The sequence below is a fragment of the Malurus melanocephalus genome, unplaced genomic scaffold, assembly GCF_030028575.1.
Source record: "Malurus melanocephalus ecotype Western Australia unplaced genomic scaffold, MMel_1.1 scaffold_84, whole genome shotgun sequence".
NCBI classification, from domain to species: Eukaryota; Metazoa; Chordata; class Aves; order Passeriformes; family Maluridae; genus Malurus; species Malurus melanocephalus.
This window is the reverse complement of record NW_026623316.1, coordinates 886956-908599: the sequence shown is the minus strand read 5'-3', so window position 1 is coordinate 908599 and position 21644 is coordinate 886956. Positions and strand designations below refer to the sequence as shown.

The window sequence follows — 21644 nt, the reverse complement described above, 5'->3', positions numbered from 1 at the left end:
TCTAGGTATTGTTTCACTGTACAAAGGCAGGTAAATATTTAATCTCTAAGTGGATTTAAAGTTGCCAGTTCCCTGTGCTGAAGCTTCCAGAAATGTATTTTTTGGTAATCCAAGGATGGCTTACCACAGATGATATGCTAAGTTAGTTATTTTGTGGATAACCAAAAAGTTACCATTCAAGTCTAAAAAAGCAAAACTAAAAAAATTTAGTGAGTATCTTAAAATRAAGTTAGCTGCAATGCCTGTATGAGCAGTTATATTGTTAGAAAGATTTAGGACTGTAGGTACAATTTTGGATTATTCCTTTGTTGCAGTGATGTCTTGATTATAGTAATTATCTATAATTTGTTAGTTTAATAGGTTCCCAATTACAAGTTATCGTTTAAATCAGAAAGCTTACTGTGGATTCATAAACTAGCCCTTAACAATATACGTAGGAGAGTCTGTTTGAGCTCTCACATAGGCAACTGTTTAGAGATGCTGATCTTACACAAAACAAATAGCACTTAAGCTTTGCTGGTCTGTGTGTTGTCTTATAATTCTCTTTCTGTGTCTGTAGACAGTTTTCATTAAAATAACATTCTAATGCTATTTTTAGGTCAGGCAACAGAATAGCAGAGCTTTCGTATGCCATCACCTTGGAAGACTATGGACTTGTGAAAGTGCAAGAAATTATGGTGTCAGATTCTTCTCAAGTAAATTTTATATGYATCTTTTCTTTTTCCCCTGAACATTTTTTTGAAAAGTTGACATTCCAATGAAAAATCCGTTCTTATTGTATCAGGATGTAGGTGCTGGTCCACAACGGCTTGTCCCTCATACTCAGCCTCGCTGTGCCCCTGAGGACCATCCAGAACCTCGAGAAACTCTGGAATACAAAGCAGCACTCGAGTTAGAAATGTGGAAGGAAATGCAAGAGGACATTTTTGAAAATCAGGTTTTTACTCTTTATTATCTTAATTACATGATTGCCAGAGAAGGTTTAGCAGAACAGGTACAGAGAATAACATTAATTCTATTTTATTTTGGCATTGTTTCAAATAAGAACTAAATTTTAGTCATACAGATATTAAAACTTCAGATGTAAACTATTCCATCCACAAATTCCATGCTCTTAAGGAGGAAAATTAATTTTTGAGTGAGGGAGGTGCTGAGTTAGAAGTGCAGAATACTGTCATCATGCCCATCATTCCCATTACTCTATAAAAAAAAAGTAGCTTCAAGATTCAAACTATTCACATTAAATGCTAGTTCTGTATTCCTTTAGTCTTTTCTCAAAAACCATTGCTGTCTGCTCTTGAAGTCATCCTAGGTATTTTTTGTCATGTGCTTGTTTTTAAAAGAATCTGAGAATTGAGCAGCTATTTGTTAGGTTAYTTTTCTCAAAAATGTGTCTACTTTGCATTTTGTACTTCAGTGTAAGAAAGACCTTTCATTATGAGACTCATACCTTGCAAGTCAGCATACAAAACTCTTACTTCAAGACTTAGGTCTGCTAGCGCTCTAAAGGTGCACTACCAGCAATTTTGATGTGGTTTTCTTGTCTCGGGTTTTTGTTTCCTTTTTTTTACCTYTTAAAGCTTAAAAAGAAGGAAATGGTCCATATGCAAGCACTTGCAGAGGAATGGAAGAAAAGAGATAGGGAGAGAGAGGCATTAGTGAAGAAAAAGGTAAGGAAATTCCTCCTTATACTTGCTGAAAGTCTTTAAATTGCTATAAACTTGACAAAGTGTTTGGTAACATGTAACAAAGGGTGCACACAAAGCCCTTGCTCCTACTGATACACATTGCGTCTAGTGTACAGCGGCGCAAATAAAATGAAAAGTAGCCATTATTCATAGAATATTTATTAGAAATTATTTAGGTTACCTTGCTGTATATGGGAGCTTTTTAACTTTAGTTGCCTTTTACTTGCATGGTCAAAAAGCACTTCTACAACCTGGCTGTGCATATCAACCCATTAGTTAGAAGGATTCTCTATTCCAAGTTCTTAAGTAAGAGCTGAAAATTTGTTTTAAATATAAGTTTTCAAATAAAAACAGTCAATATTTTATAATTTTTTTCCCCTCCTTCTTTTAGGTAGCAGAATATAATATTTTGGAAGAACAACTTCAGAAAACCCTGAGAGATCTGGATAAGCGAGAGCGACAGCTTTTTAGTGCTGAATCAGAGGTAAAAGCTGGTCAYATTAACGATTAGTTGCATTAGCTGCTTCTATAAGGTTTGGGTTTTCACATAGTGACAATTGTGTCTTGTGTATAAGAGCTTAAATAGCCACATTCATAGTGATATATAGAGGAGCACTAATAATTAAGCCAAGTTTTGTTACAACTGCACTTTTTTGCTGATACAGAAGTTCAGTGACTTTTAAAATCGTCAGAATTACAGAACTCTGAAACTTCTATTCTTGACAGAATTGAAGTGTCAGTGCAGTCATTTATGTAACATTAGCATATCTCAAGTTCAGTTGCTGTCAAGTGAGTATTGTACACATACACGAGCGTGCCTTATTTCAAAAAGTAATTGCTACATTTACTAATTGAAATAGGAGAAAGTGACAGATCTGGGAGAAAGTCCAGTTGTCCAAGTTTTGTTATCCAATATTTTCAGAGTTCCTACTTCTATTTATTTATTTTTCAATAGTGACAGGGTGAAAGAGAATGCAAGAGAAACCAGTAACTACCACTGYACTGAACACCCCCAATCTGAGGAAGTGGGGTGTGACTTCAGGGATAGTGCTAGTCATATGAAAAGAAAATAAACTGCCTATTCTTATACTTCAGAGCAAACATTATATAGGTAAAATACTTTCGTGTTTTAGATGTCCAACAAASTTTCTCTTTCCTCCTTGTAACTCAGATTAATTTTTCTATCATACTAATCCCTTTTATGCTTGTGACAAAGTTGAGAATTTCCGACAGTGACTTGCAGGCTGAACGTGTGTCCTATTCAGTGCTCAGGCTATCTGTACCTTAAGGTGCAGTTCGTGCTATCAAAAATGTTCTGACTTTAACATCTATGCAAAAAAATCTTGTGCTAGTGTTTATTTCAGTCTGAGTAGAAGTAGTTATTTTGAATCTCATGTATGTTTCTCTAATAACTTTCTCAGAGTTTAGGGAGATTCTGACCTRAGAGTTTAGAGATGATAAAAAGCAATGGGTTCCAAAAACGTCCAGATGAAATGATGTTGTATTTAGTTAGCAATTACACAGTTTGAGAAATGGGCCATTGGAGAACTTTCTATTCAGCTGGCAGTTATCTGGGACAGTAGAACCTTTSTAGAAAGTTCAAACACGTCGAGGATTGTTCTGTTTAGATTGATGAGAAATTCTCTCAATAGGCTTAGTTTGAGCAGTGCAGTGTTACTGACCTAAAGACATGATGACTATAGCTGTGACTTTCACAGTCTTCAGTGAATTGGTGTACTTAGCTTTTCACTTTGTAGCAAGAAGGGGGATGTGAAACTTGCCTTGAGCTATCCTGTAGAAATATGTAGAATGCACAGAAGAGCTACAGTTAGCTCTGTTTTTACAATRGTCAAACAGGAGCTTATTTGTAATGTAATAACTGGCAGATTGTTAGTTAAACTGAAATTCAGTAAGAACGCATATAGCAAACATATGGACARCAGGAATTTATTGTTTCATTTCTAAAATTAATAWTTTTTTTTAAAAAAAGCTGYAATAGTTGAGACTTAAAGTAATGCTTTCACTCCTGTGGATTAATACAAATATGTCTCTCTTTTTAAGCTTCAAAGAGTAAAGAAGGAGTTGCAAGCAGAACATGAACGAAATCTGCAGGTGCTTCAGGATTCTGTGCGGCGAGCTAGAGAGGAATGTGCGCACCAGCTTGAGCTAGAAAGGTCAAAAATTAAACAACTGGAAGAAGACAAGCTTCGCTTACATCAACAGGTAAGTACACTTTTATTTTCTAATTAAGTGACCGTTTTTCAAGGTGTACTAAGTTAAGCATTGGTTTGGGGTCTTGTGTATTCTGGCAACTTTGTAATTTTATTTCAATTGTTTGGTGAGTTTTCTCTGTGCTGAGATCCATCCTTGTCAGTCTTGCTCAGCGATAGGACCAGTTTGCAATTGCTTGTAATTATTTTTTCAACACTGAAAATCAAGTTTCAATTAAAAGCATACTTTACATGAAGAACTTGAGCAGCAGYGTGCATTTCAGTAACTTATTTCAGTTTGACTGCAGTTAGTGTTATTACAAAAGAGTRTTTCTGTTATGCTTATTGGGGCAGAGGGGGAAATGATCTTGTTACTGCTATCTTCTATTCTGAGAAACGTTTCTAAACCGAAAATTTAGACCGTGTTTTGTTGTCCTGTAAGCTAGCTTTGGAACTCACAATATGGATAGTCTAGTTTCTTCTTGATAAACTGTAGAAGTTAGTACTTTCTTTTTTCAGCTGTTACAGCATTGGACACTCAGTTTGTTCTCAAGTGGATTAAATCTCACTAATGCTTAAGTGTTCTGCAAAGTACTTAGTTTTTGTAGATTAATTACTTGTTTTGGTGTTTTTCATGTCTGAGATGTGATAGTGATAGTCCCATGTTAGCTTTCACTGTTTAAAGAATTGTGTCAGCCAAAGGCATGTTTTCGACCTTAGGAAGAGTTGTGCTAGATCTTTTTGGGGTTTTTATTCTACTTGAACGGTCACTGAATAGAGATGAGCAATTTCAAACTGCAGAATGCAATCCCCTTCCAAGTAATAAGTGGATCACTTTTAAATTTTATATGTGTTTTTGGSAGCTACCAGTCCAGACAAGGCTCCCAGTAGTTCTTCATGCCTAAGTGACCAAATGCCACCAGCYAGTATTCTTCTTTCATATTCATTCTTTTCATTCCCACTAACCAATTTTAGCTTCAACAGATCTTTTCTAAATAAAACATCACAATCGCTTTATTTTTCRTATTCAGAACAGACATACAGTTTTGAGACTAAAGATCATGTAGCTCAGGATTATGTTGTAGAAATGGCTGGATTTAGAGGACAAGAAAATAAGAAATGGAACAATGAAAAAACCCCGCAATTTTGATATATCCAGCAATACCATCAAGGGTTTTTTGTASTCCTCACCAGAGTCAGTTTCATATTTACTAGCCTTCAGTGAGTTTTCTTCATGATCTTATACGGTTCCTTTTTAAAAGTATTTAGTATTGCAACRTCCTATCACACTGAGTTCTAAAATTTAATTATGTCTTATATATTTAGAAACTTCTTTTTGCTCGTTTTAAGCACATTACTTAATAATTATGAAGAATTCTTTATTGACTGTTCCTGGTTGCATAGGTGGCTGTCATACTGTTTCTCTTCCAAACGCAAGCCCTGCTATGTTTTGTCTTGTTTTGTATGAAGGCCATTCTTTCCAGAGGATCCTGGCTGTCTTCCTCTGTACTGTTCTGCTATGCTTCAATATGTGGTGGTTGTTGCCACATACTCTGCATAACACAGGCTTTTTTCTTTTGCTTTTTTTGGGGGTGGGGTTTTGTTTGCTTCCTTTGGAGTTTCACTCCAGGATCCTGTTCTTTGTAATGTGGACAAGCAGAAAATTCCCGTTGCTACCAGATGGGTCTTTTTTTAAGAYCTTTCTGGGTGTGGAGTTTATTGTTTGTGCCTTTTTTTGTGTTGTTTCCAGTTTTTTAACATGGAATGTTCTGGAATGAGGGATCTTACCTTTTAAAGGGTTTTGTCAATACAAAATTTCCACACTTAGACATTTAGAGAACTCTATAATTCAACTTGTTTGGAGGTAAGCCCTCTATGTACAAGAGAAGATCCTTGAAACATCTACCTTAAAGAGCATCACCCTTACTTTCTGAGTGAGGAAATCATGCTTTATTAGTGTGATTTTTTTATAGTTTCCTCATAGTCCACAGTTCTAAGGTCTCATGAGAAAAACTCAGTTTTTGAAAGTGTTTCCAGAGCCAAACAAGAAGATAAAAATTGTCATAGAAGTTCTAGGGAAAGCTGGTATTTCTCCTTGTCATTGGCATCATGTCTGCTTCAAAAAGAAATAGGTAGAAATGAAAWGGTGATAATAGGTAAAAATTAAAAGGCGATAAATAGCAATATCTTTTGTTTAAGTTGGCTATTGTAGTTATGTGTGAAAAACATGGCTGTGAACTATGGCTTTGTATGGCTCCCTATGAAACATCTTTGCTTTCTTCCATCCATTCTGTAACAATTATAAATGCAAAAGTAGAATTTTATGAGAAAAATAGAGGTTACCTAGGTAAAATATCCAAAGAATTAAAATATTGATGTACTAGTACAAGTTGTTTGCTTTGAAACAGAAATGAGTTCTCCAAAGAATTTTCACCCAGTATTCTAAACTGTTGGATACAATTCATGGAAATACTTGCATAATCTAGTTAAATATAAGTACAAGATCTTCATGTGGGATCCTGTTCTGTTATGGAATACATCAGTTCCATGAGGTGTATTAAGGTATTTATASTTGAATAATATTTAACAGAAGAAGAAAACTTTACAGAAAGTTCTCAGTATTTTTAACACATTATAAAACATGTTAAACATTTGACTTCCTTACTTTCTTTGTAGCAATTGTGTATTGGCATAATTTTTCAAATTACCCATTTTGTGTAAAATGCAAAGCACTCTTTTTATAAAAATCGTCTTGAAACTGTGGAAGTACACAGTAAGGGCAGAGGTACACAGCATTAAGTCATTAGTCACTGAAGCCTTTCTSCTTCAGCCTTTCTTCTAAATCATTTGGCTGTACAAAGTATTAGTCGTTTCCTTTTGCAGACATTCCTAAAAAAGTTATGCTGTGAAATTGAGTAAGTAATAAAACTTCATATAGTAGATAACATTGGCTTTCTTTAAAAGATGTGTAAATCTTAGTAGTTATGCTTCCTATATTTCTTCTGCAAGTTGTTTTAGAAATGTGAACAAAAATGTGCATAAATCTTGATCTTATGTATATGAGGACAGACTTGTTTTTTTCTTTTCAGTACTGAGCAAAGATGCTCTTTAAAACTCTTCCTACTGAAGCACTGCTGTGTGCCATCATCAAGAAATCATTAATTATGAATGTGTAACTTTCAGTGTCTGTTTTATGTCAGATAATTGACAATAAGATGTTCATTCCAGGAACTAAGAAGTAAATTACGTACTGTAATCTAATTATTTGTCTGTGAATGGGGTTTTCTGATAACTTGCATCTTGATTTCTTGAATGTAGCTTTATGAGGCAGAAAATAAGCATAAGACTTTGGAGAAGGAGTTCCAGCATTACAAAGAACAGCAAAGTAGCAAACCAGAAATCCAGCTACAATCGGAAATAAATCTTCTCACTTTAGAAAAGGTATATTTGATTTTTCTAGTACTTTAAAACTATCACAATGGTTTGTTCACTGATAAGAGGGATGTAGAATAATACTGTGTGATGCAGTGGTTAACGTATCCATTTTGGTTTACTTTTTCCAGTTATTTCTTTGGATTTTAAATATTCAGACACAAAGTCAACAATAGCCTTATTTCTACAGAGGAAGCAGTAATGTTACAGGCAAAAACAGGAAAAAACTCTAAACTATATATTTAAATAATTATTTATGATGGGGTTTGTGAACATTCTGTTCAGAAAACRAAAGAAAGAYGAGGATTTTCTTGAGTATTTAAAMTGCTATTCCATTATGTGCATTTTGTTAATTAAGTATTTCTGCAAAGAGATTGTTACTTATCAGTAGAATGGAATCCCTGTCATAAGTTGATTTTCTTAAAAGCCATACATGCCCTCAGTAGAGAATAYTCTTTTAAAATCACAGGTATGGGCATTAAATATTCAGAATTATTGTGAGGTTTGAGTAAAATTGTTGGTCAAATGAAAAAAATTAGGCCAGGCTTCTAGGCACAAAATACGTTCAGTTATATGGCCAGTCTGTGTGTTACTGTATTCTTCAATAACTTCTAATAATTTTGCAAACAACTGATGCAAAATATTTTTATATCTCTACAGACTTTTTAAGCTCTTACATTAAATTTTTTGGATTTCYTATTTTTGTTAGATGAATTAAACAAATCAGTGCTTTAAGATCTTCACAAATGTAATGAAAATAGGCKTTTTCAGATTACTAAAATAATTTAGGCTGTTAATTGGAAATACCTGATATTTTCTTTTTGTGGKTTTTTTTGTGCTTCATAAGGGTTTTCATTTCTTTTAATACAAAACTCCTTTTGCACAGATAATAAAATGAAATTTTTTTTAGTGGTTAAAACTTTTAAAGATTTATTTAGTTAGTAAGATCAAGGATTCATATGAACATTTTAAAGAATGGTTTAAGCAGATGGGTATTTCAGAGAAAAGAATGTAGGACAAATCTTTCATCAGCAAACKAAAAAATTTATGCACCTTTTTAGGAGAGATTTCTCCAACAGCACTTTTTGTTAAATTAGTGTTTGTAACCGTACTTTGAACAAAAACAGGATGGGGGGATGGTTAATTTGAGAATCTTAAATTTAAAAGTTACATCAGCAGATTTAGTGCTAAAAACTAATCTTTTCTTTTTGTGTAGACGGACATCCAATAAAAATAAGGTTATATTTTAAACAAGAAAATGTTCTTGTGCCATAATATTTATGTTATATTGTATAACAGTTTTAGATGATGTTGTATATTGCACTACATAAACACTTTTCTTAAACCAGACCCTTTGTATATATACATCTTTCWGTGATTGTTACTGCTATTACTGCTTCAGCTGATATGATTTTAATTGCTCTTAGGTTGAACTTGAAAGAAAGTTRGAGTCAGCTACCAAGTCAAAGCTCCACTACAAACAACAATGGACAAGGGCTTTGAAAGAACTTGCAAGGTTGAAACAGGTATGCAGGTTTTCTTTGGTTACATGAGACAGACAAGTTGTTGTTGTGTTGGAAGCTACAAGGATTATGGTTAAATACTGTTAGTTTTCGTGTTATTAGTGTTGTCTTTGCGAAGTTAAGCTCTGAGCTGTGCTTTTAACAAAAATGAGAACTGCAAAACTGGTTTGTATTTTACTTTGAAATCAGAAAGACAAAGGCTCAGACATGCAAAGAAGGCTGAAACAGTTAAAAGTAAATGTGATTCAAATAATAAATGTTTAATTTAAATCCAAATACTGCTGAATAAGCACTTCAGAAAAATACTTTTCCACTATCCCAACCATCTTGGTCTGTTGCAATCCTAATAGTTGTTCTGTTATTTTAATTGTRTAATGAATGAAGGGTAAAGGTGAGAAGCAATTCTTCTTTGCWTTTAGAAATAAGGATTTTGGTTTTGATGAATGCTGTAAAATGAAGAAAATTTGCAGAAAACTTAAACTGGAAGTAAAATCTTCCTCTGCTTTTAGAAATTCTAATCGCATACTAATGTGACATGCTATTTGAATCCTAAGCTTTAACACGTCTGTGGGCATCTATATAGATACAGTCATATATTTCTGACTTGAAATTACTCYGTTTAAACTTGCAGTAGAGCAATTTCATCCTTGCTGTATCCATATTATGTGCTGTATTTTGTCATCATCTGTCTTTCATGAATTCCAGTAAACATTAGCGAAACAATGTGCTTGAGAATGGCTAGCATTCCCATTGTCCCTAACAAATTAGTAAATCATTAATCCAAATTAAGTAGTGAATCAACATTTATGAAGTTGAAGTGAACATGAAGTTTCAGAATTCAAGTTTAGAAAAAGATTTTTATTACTTGTATTCACATCATTCTAGCTTGAGGGACCGTGTTGGCTTTTGTTACAGATTATAGTACCTCCTTCGTTCCTACTGATAGAATATTCAAGTTTAGGACAGTAAGAAGTTCAAGTGATGCTCTTCTAATTTTTAATATTTTTTAAATTTGTATTTCTGTTTGAAGAGAATCAATGCACACTATARTCATTATTAGTAAGGAAAAGCTAATCCTCATTTGCAGTCTTCAAATTGTATCTTTTTGCCCAGGGATAGGAGTCATATCCTATTTCTGAAGCATCTATGCTTGAGGAGGTGATAGGAGGAAGAATATAAATCTTACCTCTCTGATTACAATTTCTTCAGCAGTCATGAAATATCCAACCTAGTTTTTCTTGCCATACTTAAAAATTCCTGCAGAATAAAAGTAAAGATTGTCACTTGCCACACTAACACTAGCATATCACTATCAGGTTCTTATTGCAAATTTCAGCACCATAGACCTGATGATCTGAATTTATTAATATATGTAGATGTTTCAACTGAACCTCTCGCTGAAAGTCTGAACCATAAAATAAGTTGGCATGTACAGTGAATTATGCTACCTAAAACTTTTCTGCRGTAGAACAAACCCTTTCAGTGTAGTTTCTTGTGGTTTTTATACTTGTGTTTCATGTTATACTTACTATATTGATAAAGGTTTTAAGTGGCTTTAAAGAGCCAAATAAAAGTTGAAGCAAATCTGATCAAAAACCATTTACTGTGTTTTAAATATAAATTTGGAAACAGTTGCTTAAGGAATTTTAGATTTGCTTTAGTTCGGATGATTTGTGCAATTGTGCATAGTCTGACCAATTTCTTGTTTGAATTGGATTAGTACCATGTTAATTTTGCACTGCCTCTGGTGAATAGCCACAGGGCTGTAATCCGTGCCAGTAATTTGTCACACCAAAGCTCTCTAGAGAGCTATACAAAACATTTGTGTAGTGAGGATTAGACGCTGAAAGCCGTATCTTAGATTGTTAATAAATGTTAATGACAAAACCCAGCTGGTAAGTCTTGGAAATAAGATCTAATGCTTTGTGCCCACTGCCAAAAAAATGTTTAAACAGAGATTTCCATTACTTAAAGGTGACCTGGTGCAGTCAATTTGTGAATTAAAGAAGCATAATCTACAGGCTAAGCATTTAGTAAAATGCTCTTCTGATTTGCAACCATAAAAGTCAATGTTTCCTTAATTAAAAGGTTTTATTTTACTTTGGAACTAGTTCTTAGCACACATCTGGGATAGTTTTATATTTTGCAGAATATGAGAGACACAGCACATAACTTAAAGTTTGGGGCTGTTAATAGAATATGATCTAAGCTTCTCCATGGGTAGGATTTTGAATGCTAAATGCAGTGCCAGTGTTACTGAAGTACACAAAGGCAGATATACAAATTTACCTGTGCTTAAAAAACACAGAAGTTAGTTAAATTTAAATGATTTGTAAAGCTGAGCGACAATATACTTCACCCAGCTTTCTTTCTRTTACTTGGTGAAAGTCCGTATTAATACATCATTTGTTAGACCCCTGTTCAGCTTTTTGGGACACAAAAATGTCAACAAATAAGCTACATATCTGTACACCCAGGTAGATGTTATCATTTCTGGAAATTTCAAAAGCCATTTCGATGTATGCTGACTGGGTGATCTCAATACTGCACATATGAGACTTCCAAATGTTTTTTTGTATATATGTTTTGATGAGTAATTTTGATGAGTAACAATATGAGTATTGTTTTTTGGTGAAGTCCAACAATTTACATGAAATTGCATACATGCTTACACAGAACTTAGATATCAAATTCAGTACCTGTCTGCATGTGAAAAACATTGTATCAAAACAAAAATCAAAACTGGCTGAAATACAACTTTCAGCAGTTGATAGTCTCGGCTCTATTTCATCTAAATAGCCAAAATCTCAAGATGTGCTTGCATTTAGTGTTTGGGGAGAAGTATTTTTATGAGTCTTCTAATATGTTTGTGTCCTACAGACCTGTTAGAACCAGTACTGAGGCATTTGTTTAAAAGAGCATAGACCATATTGGCTGGTTGACAATTCATTCTGTTTTGTCCGGAATCTTGCTTATCCACTCAGTAATTAATTTGGTTAATTTATAAGTAATTTATAAGTAATTTATCCAARTATAGGATGTAAATCTTCATTAAAAAACAAAAAAGGCACACASGCACACAAAAAATCTCCACAGTTGAAAGTCTACATCTTGGTTAAAAACTGTGTCTTGAAACCATCCAGGCCCTCCTACTGACTTGTCAGCTCTGGGTTATTTTCAGAAAACTTTACTTGAGTTCCTTAGCTTCGATCGTAAGTTTTTCCCACAGACTTGCATGGTATGTATGAGTGGGAGAGTGAATAGTGGCTGCTATTTAGCCATTGTTTAGTCTAGTGTATGTATGTTTACATCTCCCTTTTGGATTTATAGGCAGCTATGGCAAAATAAAGATTGTGCTTCCTTGATTGAAGAGCCTCTTAACTAAAGCACCTGGTGACATACAGAGATTCTTTTATGATCTGATTATAATTGAAATTTTGATGGGTTTTTATTATTGGTTAATTTTTATTTAATGATGATAGTTCTGTAGTATCATAGGTTTCAAAGCATGATTGAGATTYCCACCACAAGCTTCTAAAACAGTATTCCATGTCTCTAGCACTATATTACAGCGATGAAAGGTAGTGAAAGCTTGAAGTAAATTATCTGATAAGTAGTATGCAGACTTGTTTGGTATGGATTTGTTTTGTTTGTTGGGATGCAAGAGGAGAATAGCAAAATATGAAATTAATTAGTGAAGGAATATTGGTGATGAATTATACTGAAGGAGGTGGGTGAGATGGTGAAGAAAARACAATGTGCAAAAAGAATAACATGATTAGGAATGCTGACAAAGTAGTGCGGGAGAGGGTATCTGGACCAACTGATCGATATTGCAGAGGTAATTTTTGCATATGACACTCTTGATCCATCTGTAGCTGCCTTACTATGGAATAGTAATGATTATTAGGTGGTGATGCAAGTGTTATGTATTTCCAAGTGTTCTGAGTTTCTGGTGGGTTTTGTCTTCTATTCATAAAGTTGCCTTTAGTGCAGCAGCTGATCATTCTGGAGTGTTCCCKTAGCTGAAATTTAAATATTCAAAATTCTAAATGTTTAGAAGGAAAACTTCTAGTACTTCTCAGGTTTAAAACAACCTGGCTGTCTAGAATAAGAACAATGTGGGAGTAAATCTGAAATGTTCCTTATTTTGGGATRTTTTATGGGAGTAAAATAAAGTCTTAACTGAGAATTTTCATGTTTAAACTTGTGTGCACTGAGATACACTTAAAGAATACCAAGTATTAGATTATAACTTAGTTTTTCAGTATACACAGAATGAAATGAAGACGTTACAAGGGGGTTTAGAGATGTTGGACTTTACATGTAAAGTAAATGTGCAGAAATGTTTTATTAATATTGTTTTTTTACTTTGAAAGATCTCACAATAAATTCCACTACATTTCTAATCGTACTGTACAGTACAGCTCTATTCTCTATTTAAAAAAGTTCTTGCTCAGTGGATTGTTTCATTGTCATGGAAGAAGTGGATTTAATACGTGAGTGTCTCTGATAAAGTGGCACCAGCTTCATCACTGAGATGAATAAGAAATCCTTCTTTCTCTCTCATCATAACAAAACACAGTCTTTTGATGGTCCCTCTACACATCATAACAAAATTGTATATAAGTTAATTAAAAATCAGCATGCCTCCTTTCTTATCAAACTGTTGTAAATTCTTTGCCATCTTCTTGTATTGATGGATTATTAGGAAATGGGTTTCTCTTGCTCTGCTATGAATGGTATACATAGAGCAAGTTTTCTGTTATGCACCCTACAAATTGTTATGACAGACTTTTTCAGGGAGTCAAGGACTAATGTTGGGAAAGATGTTTGAAAATCAAGAGTATGAAGTGTGTAATGTAAATTACACACGGATCCATCATAAAAGAATCCCTTCTCACTTGTTTTATAGTCTCTTTTCCAAGCTGCATTGAAGGGTAGGGAAATCTTGCTTCAGCAGATGTTGATTCTCATTTTTTTAATTCATTATTATTATGCTTAAATGTCCCTTTTCAAGGTCATAGCATGGCACACCTCTGAAATTCTTACTTTCACTGGCTAAATCTGGACTTTTCCCTCAACACTCCAAATAAGGAAGTGCCAAATATTTGCCATGTTTACTTCACAATTGTACTAGCAATCAAATTAAATATAAATCACATTTATCTGAAGAAAAAATTCTATCCAACATTAGCTTGGAGACAAAATGTGCTGATTAAGGTGTTTCCTCTACTGAGAAAACAAGAATTTAGCACCCACTATATTCAGTCTTACTTACCTACAAATCTAGAAATATCTTTAGCAAAGAGCATGCTCTCTCTAGTGACACTGGTTTTGGTTGGTTTTGTTTGTTGGGTTTTTTTGATAGAATTTTTTCCCAGCAGAAAATAACTAAAGGAACAGAAACTGAACAAAGGATTCTGCAGAAAACCCTTGTTTTTCCTTTATCTCTCCTTGACCTCTGCATCATTCTCTGTTGCCCTTTTCTGGGTTTGATTAAACKTTTATTAAAGTTYGGGGKTTTTTTTKKTTTTKKTTTTTTTTTTTTTAAATGGTCGTGAAATGAACTCATTCAGTGAAGGCATGAAGGACCAAGCTTTTAAATAAGATCTCTTCTGATCAATATGAAAGCATTAGGAGTAGCATGTCTTCTTCCTGGTCTAATTGAGCTTCAGATATTGTTCTATTAACCTTMAGTATATGTACTTCCTCTAAGATATATCTCTCCTTTGAGCTCATTTAAGCATGTTTGCTCTCAGATTGCCATTGTGAACAAATTGCTGGACTTAAGCAGAAATTTACAGATCTTTGAACTTTCTTGGGTCAAATAGTAACACATCAGCTTGTCATGAAACCTCTGGTCCCACATGCTGCTTCTGGCCAGTGTGCAGTTACGCATTTCTTCTGAAATGTGGCTGGAAGAACACTTTCAGAAGTTTTCCTCATAGATCTGAGTAATATACTCCACAAACTGAAGGACTGAATTAGAAGGCTTCTACTGAGTGTAGTAACATCTATGCGATAATTTGTGTTTATGTGAAAACATTTTGCTATCCTAGTAACAAGTGCTATTCTGTTAGTTTGGCAGTATTTAGTTTTTGGTCAATTTTTTCACAATGTACATTCAAAAATAATTTTCTTGTAGAATTATTGAGGTACACAAATTTGACAGATTTAGATTAATACCCCAGCTTCCCATGACAGTATCCCTAGTTTAAAATGGGACAATGAGAGCATGAATAAACTGAAGGAGTTTTCTAAAGTTAATTCTTTTCTCTTTAAAGATCCTTCTCGGTGGTTTTTTTTACTACCTTCATTTAGCAAAGTAAAAACCCCAACATTATTCCAACTATCAAAATAGTTACATTAATTTCATTCTTTCTCATAGCCTGTTTTATACTTGAAATCTGGCTTTACTGGCTGGACACTGTTGTCTATCTACATATTTAGAAATCAGAAAATGCCATTATGATATTTGCTGGGATTTGAGGGAAAAAAACAACAAAACCCACTCTCTGACTCTTCTTTCAAATACTTTGATACTGTTGCTTTATATGTAGCATTTTTTTTAAAGCATAAATGTTTTATTAACTTAGAACTTTCTGGGATCAAAAGGCTCCTCATATGCTCAAATATATTGCATAAGTGATTAATTTCCACTCTTTTAATAATTTGAGTTAYGTATCTAATTGGAATATACGTAGTTTTGAGTTTGAGCCATGCTTTTCGTTGGGTGGGAAAGATCCAGCTAGTGAATTGATGTGAAATATATTAGTGTGGTCTATACAGAGGCCAGCAGTAGATGCACAAGATCTAGAAACTGCTTGGATATCTTTGAAGATCCTCCAGTTGCCTTCAGTCAGCCAGTTAAGTACATTATGAGCCAGCAGTTGCATTCAGGCTATYGGGTTTAACAGATGTAAGTGAATGTATTCTTAATTTATCTGTTTCCTTTTTAAACTAATTAATTTTTGTCTCCATAACCTGGTCTTTACACATCCACTTTTTCGTCACTGAATTAGATTGTATCAACAGCAAACTGTTCCATAGTGATTTCCTCATTTATGAGTATACTGCAGAGTAGATTGTTGTGGAATCCAGTTACTTCCTTGCTGTTGTGGTATGATTGACAGYTATCCTCCTGAGTAAGATGAGAGTATTTTTCTCTGTGACTGCTTAGTTGTGTGTTTTGTTTTAGGAGGTTTCTTTGGTGTGGTGTTTAGTTCGGTTTTTTAAGACTAGTTGAGGAGTGACTTCTCTACAAAAGCTGGATTTATTCTTTCTGATGTACCCATATACTTTGCTTGGGTTTAGTTATAGTTTCAACCAATTTGGCCACTATGGAATTAATTCTGCTGGTATTTCTAAGGCCTCTTTTTTAAGAAAGAATAAATTTTAAAATGGAAAAATAATTATTCCTGTAGTATCAATACTAATTTTGGTGGTMGGTTAAGACTAACCTCTAGTCAGTCTCACAACTTTTCGTTGGAATTTCCTTATAACTCTTGAAAATTCTAAATATCAGCATTCTGTAGTAACTTGTGTTAATATTTGCTGTATATATTTGTAGATTGGTCTCACACTGAAGCAAAATAGCTATTCKCTTTCCGTATTCTTCAAACCTTTCTCTTGTAAAAAAAGGGTTTTTCTCACATGGGAATGTCCTTCTGCTATGAATTCTTGATGGGGAAGGAAAGACTATGGCATTATCTTCACCAAGTGTTTTTTTCTATGCTCCAGTCATCTATCAGCTGGAGAGTCTTTGGCAGGATTCCTGCTTTTGGCTTTTTTATTAGTATGTATCTCTTTAGAAAGTTGTTCTTCAAGATTTATGACCTGTCTCACTGAAGTTCTAACATTTAATTTCTGGCTGGTGTATTGAATTTATAAAAACAAAGTATTTAGGTTTGCATACATGCTATAATTTCTTCTTGACTACTTCTCTATTGTCTTATCTGTTCACACTAAATAAGAGTCCTTTTTTTTTGACCAATTCTTTCTGTAATTCAGATTATCTTGTCAATCATTGATCATCAACAGGGAGTACTTAAAATGCCGGTATCTGGGATTCAGGAAACTACCTGACTGAACTCTTTCAAATATTATGAGGTTGACTGTATAAAGAATATGCTTACACACATCGAACAAAAAATTACCTTTTTTTTTATCCCCATAATAAATAAAAAACTGATTAAATCCTTTAGGTGAAAGCTATGCCAAAATTGAAAAGATAAACTTGCACTTCATGATATGCCTAGATCCAGGATGTTTGTGTAACCTCCTGTCTTATTTTTAACTACCTCAGGTCTTCTGTCTTATTCTGCATGTAAGACTGAGTACACTGAGTTAGTGATCAAGGTYGTATGGAAAATGACAAATGGAGAGAGAGCCATGTTTCTCAATAAAGCACTTTAATGTCAKGAAGTGGTAGTGGACTCAAACTTCRGTTTTATTAGTATCTGTTTTGAGCTTGAAAAGTTAGAGCCAAGCAAGCTTTCAGAATGCATAAATTGATTTCATTAAATCCACAAAGTTATCCAAAATTTTGCATAGTGCTATGCAAATGTAAGAGGACCTAGCCAGAATTTTTGTTTTCAAGGCTTGTTTTTTAACCACAAGTTGCTATTYTAAAAAACCGTTCATGAAGCTTTGGTACTAGGCACTATGGGACTGATGGTGGAAGTTTCCTACAGCTACTTAGCTTTTATTTTATTAAAAAAAAATTATTTCAGATAACTACATAGGGAAGGAATAAATATCATTTGCTTGAGCAGTTCCAGAAGCATAAGTTTTATGTCTACCAACTTAAGCCAAAGTTAGTAAGAGGGTTTGTTAACATCTTTGCTATTTTGTTAATGGGAAGATATCTGTGATTGGGCTGCAGTTAATCCAGACTGGACAGGTTTACTGTGATTGTGATCGTTTCTGGTCTTACTGTGTTACAGATATCACTAGCTAAGATACTCTGTTAACTCCTACATTTCTAATACTCCTGGAGGTGTAATTGCCATGACTTCATTCCCAAAGTTCTGCTCTGTCACTACAATTAGCACTTTTATGTGTCATGACATAATCAGCTGAGTTATATCTTCACCCTTTCCCATGCAGCGTGAACAGGAAAATGCAATGGCTCACCTTAAAAAGCAGCAACAAGAGCTGGAGCACATGAGGTTGCGCTATTTGGCAGCAGAAGAAAAAGAGCTGGGGAAAACAGACCGACAAGAGCTGGAGGATATCAGAAATGAACTTAACAGGTACAAAAGTATTTGTAAGATTCCTCCCCATCTGCCTGCTTTCCTTCTTCTTGGTGTCAGCCTCAAAACAGGTGAAGATTCAATTATATTAAGATTATAATTGGCTGTCAGTCCAGTTAAAGAAGTTAGTTTGGTAGAAATTGCACATTTGGAAAATACAACTTACAGCAGAAAAATCCAGGTTTAACACCATCTGGGTTTTTTTGTTRTTGTTAAGGTCATAAATGCACAGCACCAAGCTTTTTTTCTCTTTTAAACCTTCAGTTCTAAGCATAGCTGCTGTGTTAAGAAAAGAACAAGGCATGTTCTATTCTTATTTTGAATACACCGAAGTTTTAAATTTGTCCTCAAAAGCTGTCTGCTCTAGTTTTGTATGCTGAATCCTTTTAATTTCATTACAGTTTACATTAACAAAGCAGAAGCTTTGATAGCAAGTATCATAGTTACATGTGCACTTACCAAAGGCATTGTTAATATTTCAGTATTACATTAACGTTTCTTTTAGTTGTTATCCTTTTCCCCAGAGGGAGAATAATTTTTTTGGCTTTCACAGATTCCTTTCTTTTACTTAGTACTTCAGTAGATAAACTAAAGACAATCAAAGTGGGTTTTAATATGTCTTATTCTCTAATTCTTTATATTTTATCGATACCAGGCTAAAACAACAAGAAGAGGAGAGGAAGAAATTGCAAGATRCTAAAGATTCTTCTGGTGGTCGAATGGATAGTCTTCGCTGTAGAAAACTAAATGAGAATACAGATGATTACCTCTCTCGTCTGATAGAAGAGAGGGATACCCTGTTGAGAACAGGAGTCTATAATCATGAAGACCATATTGTAAGTGAACTTGATCGTCAAATTAGAGAGGCTATTGCAAAAAGGAACATCASTGTTTAAAAGCATGCAAAAAGTTTTTAGAAGGAGCCAAAATCTGGATAGAGTGACTTTTATAAGCCTATACTACTTTGCAAAATATGTAATGTCATGCTTTGTTTTGCACATTATAGTCAGCTCTCTTTGAAGTCAATGTAAATATTTGCAATGTGTCAAGTTAAGCACAGTTGTAAGTTTTATGGGGGCAATGACTGGTTTGTAATGTTTTTGTACTCATATGTATATTTATGTGTGATGTGTGTGTGTGTGTGTGTGTGTGTGTGTGTAAATATATTTATCTTGTGTACTCTCTCCTGAAATGTTTCCTACCTCTTTTTGCATCACCCTGACTAGGTTTATTTGTAATATTTTTAATATTGATTCTAAGATGTTTTTGGTCAATATTGTTATGATTTAATTCAATTTTTAAAAATATCTCTTCAGGTATACTAGGCAAAAAATGGCATCAGCTGTTTTCCCTGACAGAACTCTTATTCCTAAACTGAACTAAAGCACTGATCAGATGTTACTTTTTAACTAAATGACAAGGTAATACATGTTTGCTTCTCTAACTGTAACTGAGTGTGAGGGGATAAAAATCAAACCTTAAACTGAAGCTGAACCAGTTATTAACTAGCCTGATTTTACAGCATTGCCCTAGCAGTTTTGCACATGTCCTGGTAACAATGWACACAGGAGGATGAAGACCTTATACTTCTGAATAAGGTCATATTCAGAATATATATTCAGTAGTATTCTGAATATATATTCAGAAGTATACATGCATTCTTACATCAATTCCTAATGAGGAAAGATACTTGAAGCCATAATTTGGTGGATTTATACACTTCATATTCTGAAAACAAACATAAAACAAGAGCTATTTTAGGTAAAGATGTTTTCTTTAATCAAGATGTAACCCCTTTCAAGTTAGTTAACACGCATTTCAAAACATGTTATCTCATTACCACTTAAATTGAATGTAAAGTTTTGTTTGATTTTGGAAGTACAAACAGCATGCAAGGGAAAAATCCACACTTAATGTTAGTCTGTAAAATCACAATTGAGAACGCTTTGGTTTCCGGCTTTCATTCTGTTTTTGTTAGATTTGTGTACGTCTACCTAATAACATTAATTTACATCACTGTCATTTCAATAGGCATTCTTGTCTGTCCTGTAGTTACAAGCATTTCCTTTTAAGTGTCAAGTACAAAAATCACCTCAGGATTTTTTACTTTTAGAATGAATGAAGATACCATTGGAAAAAATAGTGGTTTGGGGTTTTTTGCATAAAATCAGTGAATTTTCACAGGGAGGGTTGTAWACATGACTTCCCCTGTTTTGTGTGGTACTCATTATAAAATGGAAGGAGGGGTATATTGTATTTTAGTTTTCCTCCTTACCATGACTGTACCTCCTGCTAAATAAACTATWAATTTAGAATGCTTAGAAAAATTATAAACAAGCTGTATAAACATTSAGATCATATTTCCTGAGGAATACTTGAATACTTATCAATACCAGACTTCATAAGAAATTCTTTTGTAATATTTTGCACACTTAACTGTAGTTTTCTAGGTAGTGTGCTTAGAGATTCCACTAGCAAAGAAAATATTGCCGTCCCATAGAAATCCATGAAATGCAATTCTGCAATATTTTTTGCATCGTGCTGTGTCATATCACTGATGCATGGCTATATGCAATTATTGTAAATGATGCAGGGTCCTTCTATTTTGATAGAAAAACTTGTTCATGGCTTTTTTTCTTCAAATGCTTCCTCACTTGTGTAGTTTCTTCTCCAAACACTGGAGGGTGCCTGAGACTTAAATATTTCAAAGACAGTGTTGACTAAATTTTCATAACTGGTTGTTTTTTTGAACTGGTATTCTATGACTTTTCAGATGTACTATTTTATGAAATAAAAGTTGATTTTCAAGTAAATATTAAAGACTTTGCATTTATTTTTTAACTATGTATTTGAACAAATAATTYTGTTTACTCTTTCCTATCTTTAGTGCTTGAGTCCATAAAATAATAAACTTGTTAATCAAAGTTAATTTCACTTTAAAATATTTTTAATAATTAATTTTTAATTGAGTCTCTTCTGTGGCATATAAAAAAATACAATCATGTTGCTGTGTGTTTTAAAAAGAAACTTGAGTTTTCTTTCTAGCAAGTCAGAGCACTGAGTAAAATGAAACATAGAATGCTTGTTTGTTAAAAACATTTATAAACCTAATAATTTAAGCTATTTGAGTTTATTTAATCTTTTGAAAGTTCACAGCTTATGAGGTGCAAAGCATTAATTTTGTGATTATTAAAAAAATTTACATTTCTTTTTAGTTTTATAGTCATTGCTGTACTTTGTGATCATTGTTTGTATTAAAATGAGGAAATTAATCTTGCTTGATGTTTGAGTTTAATTTTTTCCAGCACAGTTTATCTGAAATAGTCCAGAAGCAAAATATATATTTGTTGTAGGTATATATAGCAGACATGAGCTCAATATTACTGTCTTTCAAAGAAAATTTCTAAGTTGGGTTCCARCTGCCTTTTTTATTATCTCAAAGCCATTTTAGAGGCTAGGGTTATTCAGTGGAAAGACCAAATACCATTWTTTAATCAGAAATATCTCAAAATTTTAATCTTAATCTCTCTTCAT

General features: G+C 33.6%; 1 protein-coding gene across 2 annotated transcripts in view; it reads left to right on the top strand.

The window, feature by feature from the left end:
• Positions 1-21369, top strand: part of CEP120 (centrosomal protein 120) — a 38658-nt gene extending 17289 nt beyond the window's left edge. The window contains exons 13-21 of one of the 2 annotated variants that reach the window (XM_057367758.1): positions 599-695; positions 785-937; positions 1581-1670; positions 2080-2172; positions 3750-3911; positions 7217-7339; positions 8758-8856; positions 17965-18110; positions 18766-21369. In XM_057367758.1, the coding sequence (XP_057223741.1) occupies positions 599-695; positions 785-937; positions 1581-1670; positions 2080-2172; positions 3750-3911; positions 7217-7339; positions 8758-8856; positions 17965-18110; positions 18766-19006 (1204 nt within the window). In that variant the 3' untranslated portion in view covers positions 19007-21369. The remainder of the gene's footprint in view (positions 1-598; positions 696-784; positions 938-1580; positions 1671-2079; positions 2173-3749; positions 3912-7216; positions 7340-8757; positions 8857-17964; positions 18111-18765) is intronic. The other variant, XM_057367759.1, reaches the window with a different exon arrangement.
• Positions 21370-21644: the final 275 nt, after the last annotated feature.